At 46.1% G+C, this 9,344-nt stretch overlaps 1 protein-coding gene across 1 annotated transcript in view; it reads right to left on the minus strand.

Annotated features, from left to right (window-relative positions):
* Positions 1 to 6,034, minus strand: part of LOC134291306 (uncharacterized) — a 29,643-nt gene extending 23,609 nt beyond the window's left edge. Inside the window, exons 1-2 of the mRNA XM_062859082.1 lie at positions 5,955 to 6,034; positions 4,538 to 5,653 (exon numbers count right to left, since the gene is read on the minus strand). Coding sequence (XP_062715066.1) covers positions 4,538 to 5,383 — 846 coding nt within the window. The 5' untranslated portion in view covers positions 5,384 to 5,653; positions 5,955 to 6,034. The remainder of the gene's footprint in view (positions 1 to 4,537; positions 5,654 to 5,954) is intronic.
* Between the last annotated feature and the right edge of the window lie 3,310 nt (positions 6,035 to 9,344).

Raw genomic sequence — 9,344 nt, forward strand, 5'->3', positions numbered from 1 at the left:
AGGTACCCGCACCAACTAGAGTTTTTTTTTTCTAGGAAAATGAAAACTTCTCTTGCATGTGCTGATTATTTTGCCTAACCACTGTAAAATTTTCAAATATATCGTCGCTCATAAGTTTACACAAGTAAGGGGCCATTCATAAACCACGTGGACTTCCTGGGGGGGGGGGCGGTCTAGCCAAAGTATACGCTCCATACAAATTTATTTTTTTTTTGTATGGACAAAAGTCTACGAGGGGGAGGGGGGGGGGTCTGAGATGGCCAAAATTTGGTCTACGTGGTTTATGAACAGCCACTAAGAGACTACGGTCAACTCAATGAGATCTATTACATTCCTTATCCTTAGGTGTCTACATTTGCCAATCTCTACCAACCTCGTAACATTTCCACTGCATACTTGAAAAAAGTCTTCGTATACCGTACTCCTTCACAGCTATAATGAACAGGTTGTAACTTCTCGCCTAACAATCATAAAACTTCACGCCCGAATCTCATAACACCAAATCTCAAGTGACAGACAGCTTTTGATGGTAAACATTTTTACGACCTTTCCCCACGGTCGGTGGTGGTATTGCTATCGCTATAATCATGATAGGTAAATGGCTTCTGTTAGAATCAGGTCGTTTACTTATGTCTTCGTCATGAGAAGCAACAACCCGCACCGTCAATCGCCAATGTGCCACATTAGCCTTTCGCCTAACCTTCGAAAAAATGCTGCTGTACATTCACCGCACCGCACAGCACCCTTTAGCTCCACGATGTTCGCTCCTTTTTGTAGCAAGGAGTAGGGAAAAAAAGCTACAGGAAAACTTTTCCCGCTCAGAATGATGAAAAACCACATCATTCGCTCTGGGAGGGCAAAACTTCTACCGTCCGAGATTGATGGGATTTGCCATGATTTTGTATGGAATCTTTTCGTACGCAAGCACACATACACAGTGCTGGTCATTGTGTGCACTGCGAACACATGGTGAAGTTTAGAACGCATGCTTGGCCTTTTAGTTCACGAAAGAATGTTAATCGATCGTGAAAGTTGAACGTTCTCTTTCAGTTTGATGTAGTCAGATATAGTTTCCAAAAATTAGAACTTCGAACTTTGAATCATTATGTAGAAAAATAATTTAAGTATCGGACAAATCCTGCAAAGCTTTTGTACGGTCATGTGAACATGTTCAGTGAAAAGGCGCTCATTCTACAACGATAGAACTAGCATTAGGGCTAAATATCGGTCCTCGGGTTTCCGTTTTGATTTCTTTTCATGGAATGTTTCGGTGCAGTGTTAAATCGCACGCCTTCCACCGCTGTACAAATACATAGCATGTCTTTCAAGTTCATATTACTTTTTTACTTATTCTCTTTTGTTTGTGCACCATCTTTTTACACTAAAGTTTAGCTGACTTTAAACAAGCGTTTTTCTTCTACTTTGGCGTTGCGTTCCAGCCTGGACAGAGCCTGCTAGTCAGCCAAGTGTTCGATTAGCTCTTTCATGATTATTAACTGTGTCTTTTATTTACCAATTGACCATTTTGCATTCATAGATCGTATGTAGGGTACGATAACACTCTATGAAGTCATGATTATTTCTGTTAGGAATAGATCCTACATTGACCAGGATGGTGTAGGGTTTTCTCTTGGGGGTTTCGGTATTGGTTTCGGTATTGGTTTCGGTATTGGTTTCGGTATTTGAAGCTTCCGCTCCGGCAATGGCTGATACACTTTTTGGCTAGGTGACGCACAAGGTTACACGCACGCGGACGCACAACGAACACACCGTTCACCACAATGGTCGCACAACTTCTGAGCTACGATTCTCACCCAACTGAATACCGTTCGCAGTCCAGTCGTCATCGCCGTCGTTCGTGCAGTTAAACAAGGTAAATATAGAACAAGGTTTTTACATTTCTCTCCAGACCCTACATCCCACCTCTTCTTTATTTGATCGCATAAGCAATTTCTTAACATCAATATGTAACATAATCTTTAAGTAACTTTGATTCCGTCCTGACTCTTTTTGAAGCCCTAGCTACCTCATCAGTTGAAGCACCCTCCCTAAGAAGTGGTCCTCCAGATTGCTCTACAGTTCCTTCAACATGTCCACTTGGCCTTGGAGACTGATCAACAGTATTGTTTGTATTCGCCGGTATGACTTTCAAATGAGCAGCACTTCTCCTATACTCCTTTCCCGACTCAGTCGACCGAATCACTACCTCAGTACCCTTCTTGTGAATTACACTAAATTCTTCAGGACTAAATTCAGAACTCAGTTTATGGTCCTTTTTCATCCGTTTTGATAGCACATGATCCCCCACTTCGATAGAACTAGGCTTCGCTCTACGTTGATTATCCGCATACACCCTACCTTTTTCTTTTTCCAACTTGTCTCGATCACTAACTTCATCTGCATCTGTTGTTGTCGCCGTAACATAGGGTAGTTTTGTTCGCATTTTGCGACCAAACATCAGATCCGCCGGAGCTTTTCCGGTAGTTGTATGGCTAGATGAGTGGTACATCATCAGATACTTCCGTAGTTCCTGTCTCCAATCCTGGCCAAGCTCTTGAGCTATGCGCAATTGCTTCAAAATAGATCGGTTTTGGCGTTCCACCTCTCCATTCATCTGCGGCCAGTAAGGAATAGTGTTCTCCAATTCATTTATTTAGTTAACATCAAATTCATGATAATACTGAATCAACAATTGCCGCCATAATACTCGATTTGTAGCTGCAGCTCTCCAACGTCGGGCACGCCCAACACTCGCCAGATCACGCACCACTTGGTCCGCCCATCGTGCTCTCTGCGCTCCACGCCTTCTTGTACCAACCGGATGGTTAGCAAACACCAACTTTGCAGGGTTGTTGTCCGGCATTCTTGCAACATGCCCTGCCCATCGTATCCTTCCGGCTTTGGCCGCATTCTGGATGCTGGGTTCGCCGTAAAGTGCAGCGTGCTCGTGGTTCATCCTTCTCCGCCACACACCGTTCTCCTGCACGCCGCCGAAGATCGTCCTTAGCACCCGTTGCTCGAAAACTTCGAGTGCTTGCAGGTCCTCCTCCAGCATCGTCCATGTCTCGTGTCCGTAGAGAACCACCGGTCTTATTAGCGTCTTGTACATGATACATTTGGTGCGGGGGTGAATCTTTTTTGACCGCAGTTTCTTCTAGAGCCCATAGTAGGCACGACTTCCACTGATGATGCGCCTTCGTATTTCACGGCTCACCTTATTGTCAGCCGTTAGCAAGGAACCGAGGTAGACGAATTCTTCTACCACCTCGAAAGTATCCCCGTCTAACGTAACATTGCTGCCAAGGCTTGTCCTATCTCGGTCAGTCCCACCTACCAGCATGTACTTTGTCTTAGCCGCATTCACCACCAGTCCGACCTTTGCTGCTTCACGTTTCAGGCGGGTGTACTGTTCTGCCACCGTTCCAAATGTTCGAGCAATAATATCCATGTCATCCGCAAAACAGACAAATTGGCTGGATTTCGTGAAGATCGTACCCCGGCTGTTGAGCCCGGCTCGTCGCATAACACCTTCCAGGGCGATGTTGAATAGTAGGCAGGAAAGTCCATCACCTTGTCGTAGTCCCCGTCGAGATTCAAATGAACTGGATAGTTCACCCGAAATCCTTACGCTGTTCTGCACACCGTCCATCGTTGCTCTTATCAGTCTAGTCAGCTTCCCGGGAAATCTGTTCTCGTCCATAATTTTCCATAGCTCTGTGCGGTCGATACTATCGTATGCCGCTTTGAAGTCGATGAACAGGTGATGCGTTGGAACCTGGTATTCACGGCATTTCTGAAGGATTTGCCGTACGGTGAAGATCTGGTCTGTTGTCGACGGAAGATGATCTGGGGTAGCACTTTGTAGGCGGCATTCAAAAAGGTGATAGCTCGAAAGTTCTCACACATTAACATGTCGCCTTTCTTGTGGATGGGACAGATTATCCCTTCCTTCCACTCCTCCGGTAGCTGTTCGGTTTCCCAGATCTTGACTACTAACTGGTGCAGACAGGTGGCCAACTTTTGCGGGCCCATCTTGATGAGTTCTGTTGCGATACCGTCCTTACCAGCCGCTTTGTTGTTTTTGAGCTGGTGGATGGCATCCTTAACTTCCCTCAGCGGGGGAGTTGGTTCATTCCCGTCCTCTGCTGCACCAACATAGTCATTTCCTCTGCTGCCTTGGTCCTCCGTGCCTACATTCTCTTCGCCATTCAGGTGCTCGTCGAAGTGCTGCTTCCACCTTTCGATCACCTCACGTTTGTCCGTCAGAAGGCTCCCGTCCTTATCCCTGCAGATTTCGGCTTGCGGCACGTAGCCTTTGCGGGATGCGTTGAGCTTCTGGTAGAACTTGCGTGTTTCCTGTGAACGGCACAGCAGTTCCATTTCCTCGCACTCCGCTTCTTCCAGGCGGCGCTTTTTCTCCCGGAAGAGACGGGTCTGCTGCTTCCGCTTCTGTCTGTATCGCTCCACATTCTGTCGGGTTCCATGCTTCAGCATTACACCCCGCGCTGCATCCTTCTCCTCCAGAACTGCTCTGCACCCAATCGTTTCGTCGACTCCGTTCTACGTACCCGATAGTGCTCTCGGCTGCGTTGTTGATGGCTGCTTTGACTGTACTCCAGGAGTCCTCTAGAGGGGCCACATCGAGCACACCCTCGTCCGGCAACGCTGCCTCGAGATTCTGCGCGTATGCGGTGGCGACATCCGGTTGCTTCAGTCGCTCTAGATCGTACCGGGGCGGCCGCCGGTACTGTACATTGTTAATAACGGAGAGTTTTGGGCACAGTTTAACCATCACCAGGTAGTGATCGGAGTCGATATTAGCGCCACGATAGGTCCTGACGTCGATAATGTCGGAGAAGTGCCGTCCATCAATCAGAACGTGGTCGATTTGCGATTCCGTTTGTTGTGGTAATCTCCAGGTGTAACGATACGGGAGGCTGTGCTGGAAGAAGGTGCTACGGATGGCCATGTTCTTGGAGGCGGCGAAATCGAAGAGGCGTAGGCCATTTTCGTTCGTCAGCTGGTGGGCGCTGAACTTTCCAATCGTCGGTCTGAATTCCTCCTCCTGGCCTACCTGAGCGTTTAGATCCCCTATGATGATCTTGACGTCGTGGTTTGGGCAGCGGTCGTACTCGCGTTCGAGCTGCGCGTAAAATGCGTCTTTGTCATCATCAGTGCTTCCGGAGTGAGGGCTGTGCACGTTTATTATGCTAACGTTGAAGAATCGGCCCTTGATCCTTAACCTGCACATTCTTTCGTCGATCGGCCACCAACCGATCACGCGCCTCTGCATGTCGCCCATCACAAGAAAAGCTGTTCCCAGCTCACGTGTGTTGCCGCAACTCTGGTAGATGGTATGATTACCTCTAAACGTTCGCACCATAGATCCTGTCCATCACACCTCCTGCAGCGCTACGATTCCGAACACGCGGTCCTTCAGTATATCGGCGAGTATGCGGGTGCTGCCGATGAAGTTGAGAGATCTGCAGTTCCACGTACCGAGCTTCCAATCGCAAGTCCCTTTTCGTCGCTGTGGTCGTCGCCATTGGTATCGGTTCGCATTCTTCTCTTGTTGATTTTCCGGTGCTAGTCTTTTTTACGGCTGGCTCGCAGGGCCTGACACCAACCCACTAACCCAGGGAGCTGGGCTTACCTTCCCAGGGCCCATATAGCCGAGGCGGTAAACGCACGGGTATTCAGCATGACCATGCTGAGGGTGACGGGTTCGATTCCCGGTCGGTCCAGGATCTTTTCGTAAAGGAAATTTCCTTGACTTCCTTGGGCATAGAGTATCTTCGTGCCTGCCACACGATATACGCATGCAAAATGGTCATTGGCAGAGGAAGCTCTCAGTTAATAACTGTGGAAGTGCTCACAGAACACTAAGCTGAGAAGCAGGCTTTGTCCCAGTGAGGACGTTACGCCAAGAAGAGGAGAGGAGGAGGAGGGCTTACCTTCCCGGAAGCTACGGGTTCTGCATTGGCATTTCCTACAACTACAGTGCTAAATAGCTAGACTCGAGCGCCAGTCTTCGTCAGTGTTCTCCAAGTGAATACCAAACTCATCGCAAAAATATAAGAAGACAGTCATTAGTTGTAAAAATCATTCTTTATTTCACGCCTTCGTTAAACAAATACCTTCTTGAGTCGCAAATCATGCTCTGCAACAGAGTTTCCTTCTACGCCGACATCGTCCAAATACAAATAGGGTAGAAGCTTCAGTTTTGGCCAGTCCGGTGAGTCTGTTGCGATCTAAATCGGCGTAAATTTATTTTTTACTAGTAGATCCTAATACAATATGATGATTAAAGCTGTGAAAACCACACATTTTGACTAAAAACAGGAAGAAAAAAATATATTTCCTTAAATAATCTGCTCCCATATATCTATTTTGGCCAGGGTGCTTCTAATTTGGCCACTCCCATAAGAAATACACGTGATTGGCCAAAATAGAAACCAAACTTAAGAATATGGCCAAAACTGCGGCAGAGCTTCTATTTTGGCCAGTGCCACTTTTAATACAAAAATCAAGAAATGGCATGATTTCTGCATTTTTCTTTCAAAATATAGATTGAAACCTTTCTTTTGACGCATTGGTTGTTTTCATAGGATTATTAATTATTTTTATGAAAGTGATTTCCCTTAGACTGGCCAAAACCGGTGCCCGCACCCTATGTGCCCTCGCAATCAACCAGAATCTCATCCGTCTTTCGCTGAAATATTTCCGGAGCCGTTACGAGACCCAACGGTAGACGTTTGAATCGATACAGCCCACGATGCGTAATAAACGTTACAATGTCTCTCGATTCTTCTTCTAATTCCTATAAAAAGAAAGCATCCTTAATGTCAAGGACACTCCAGACCATTCTTTTACCGATTTTGGCCAAAACATCATCAATAACTGGCATAGGATGTCTTTCGCGGATACCAGCTTGGTTGACCCGACGTAGATCAACACACAATCGAATTGTCCCGTTCGTTTTGTTCGCCACCACCAAAGGTGACACCCACGTTGCCGGTCCGCATTTTGGTTCGATGATGTCTCTGCGCAGCAGTTCATCTAGTTTATCATTAACTGCTCCCTCCAGAGCACAGAAAAAAAATGTAATTAAAATTCAGCGAGAAATCATGCACATAAAGGGAATGCTAGAGTTAGTGCACTTTTACATGAGATATCATGTAAAATTACGTTACGTTCGTGTAAATTTCCGCCAACAGTCGCGTAACCGGTTGGAGTCCATGATGGTTTACGCGATGGTTGGCGGAAATTTACACGATGGTAATGTAATTTTACATGATATCTCATGTAAAAGTGCACTAACTCTAGCATTCCCTTTATGTGCATGATTTCTCGCTGAATTTTAATTACATTTTTTTTTCTGTGAGGGATTGGTATGCGTCGTAGTGGCTGGAACACTGGAGTAATCGTTGGGTCCATAGACATGCGAACTTTTGTACCGGATATCTTGGAATTTCCCTTCATCATCTGTTACTCGGTTTGTCTCTAGTCCAATCTTCAAAATCCCCAGCTGCTTCGAAGTCGTATCGCCTAGCAAGTTCCGCTGTCCATTGAGAATCACCAGAAACTCTGCTTCGATGGATCGTTGGCCGAGCTCAATCAGCGCTTGGGAGGTCCCCAAAATTGATAGAGGTTGGCTTGACGCATACGCCTTTAAAATCTTGCTGCTTCCTCTTTCGCATTTCGTTACGTCAACTTTTTCGGCCTTAAGTTTCTCCCAGGTCTCCGATTTTATTAAGTTGACATCCGATCCGGAATCGATGAATACCTCGGTCTTCACTCCCCCAATCGTACAACCAAAAACATTCGTTTCGCTTCCAGCATAAAAGGTATAGTACACCTTCCTTTCAGCTGCAGTGCGATGGGGTACCGGTTGCGATGCTGGTTGCGATGCTGGTTGTGGTACTGGTTGAGGTTCCAGCTGCATAGGATCGGAAATGCCATTGTGCATGTCTTCTACTATTTGCACTTTCCTCGGAGGAATTGAAGAACTCGAATGGGAAGGATGTTTACGACAGACATTCTCAGCGATCTTGACAAGTGACCCTGTCGACCACAAGCAAAACACATCCTCATGTCCTTGCTCACATTCGCAGCAACTGACGGAAATCGGTTAACGATTTGCTCCTCTCGACGCGCGCTCCTTTCTTGATTTCATCATGTTTTGCACTTTAGAAACTTTGCCATATCCTGATTCATTTCCTTTCCTCTCAATCTTGAACTCCTGCTCTTGAACACGAACGCTCTCAATATATTCTCCGAGTGCTTCGATATCGCACAACGATTGATCCTTTTCAAGAATCTTTCGATGCAGCTCATGGGAAATACAGCCTTCTACAATAACGTCAACCAACATTATTTCCTCCAACACACTCCTAACTTCCTGAGCGTACTTCTCCAGTCCACAGTCCTTTAATTGCTGGCGCAAACGAAGCACATAATGCGCAAAACCGTTCGGTAGGCCCCTGTTTCATGTTTCTAAGCCGATGTCTTTCTAGAACGTCTTGTTTGCGTGGTTTGAAATATGCATCCAAACGCTCCACTGCAACATCGTACTAACGCTTCTCCAGCAATACTAATGGGAAATCTTCGGTGCCCTCGAGTGTACTGAAAACCTTCTGTAGCTGTGGCCCACCCAGATGCAGCATCTTGGAACGCATCATTCTCTGATCACGTACTTGGCACGCCTCAAAGTAATACTCCAATGAGGTCTTCCACTCTTGCCATTCTTTGGTAAGTTTGCCACCTTCGATTTGTTCACATCTGAACATAGGGATTGGCCGGCTTTCTTCCATCTAAAAAGATAAAAGAATAACGCGGAATCCACATTACTGTTGATAATCAACTTTTACAATTTCAAAATGCATCTTGTGGTGACAATAAATCACCATTAAAATAGATTTCTCTCTTCTCTTACTTTGAAGCAGTCGTCATTAAAAGTCTTACTATTCTTTGACCGTTCGTTGCAAAACAAACATCATACAGTCATCAGAATCATTCCCAGCCCAAATCTCAGATATTCCTCCCCTAAATCCTCGTAGGCATTCCCGAATTTATAATCAGTCACTTTTAGCATATACATTCAACTTGCGATCTTAGTTCGCTTCTCCAATTGACTCGCATCAGCTGATCCCCTGAGTACACTGCCGCAATAACCTTCTCAAGCTTCTTGATATTAACCGGTCAAACTGGGAACCCTTCCACAGTTTACTTCTAGGCCCTTCTGGTGCAAGGCTTCGTGGAACTAATAACTTCAATCGAACACCCTGCCACGAATAATTTCCTCAGCAATTAGGACATTAGAAGCTCAAGCTGGCATTTTAGCT

The sequence above is a fragment of the Aedes albopictus genome, chromosome 1, assembly GCF_035046485.1.
Source record: "Aedes albopictus strain Foshan chromosome 1, AalbF5, whole genome shotgun sequence".
NCBI lineage: Eukaryota > Metazoa > Arthropoda > Insecta > Diptera > Culicidae > Aedes > Aedes albopictus.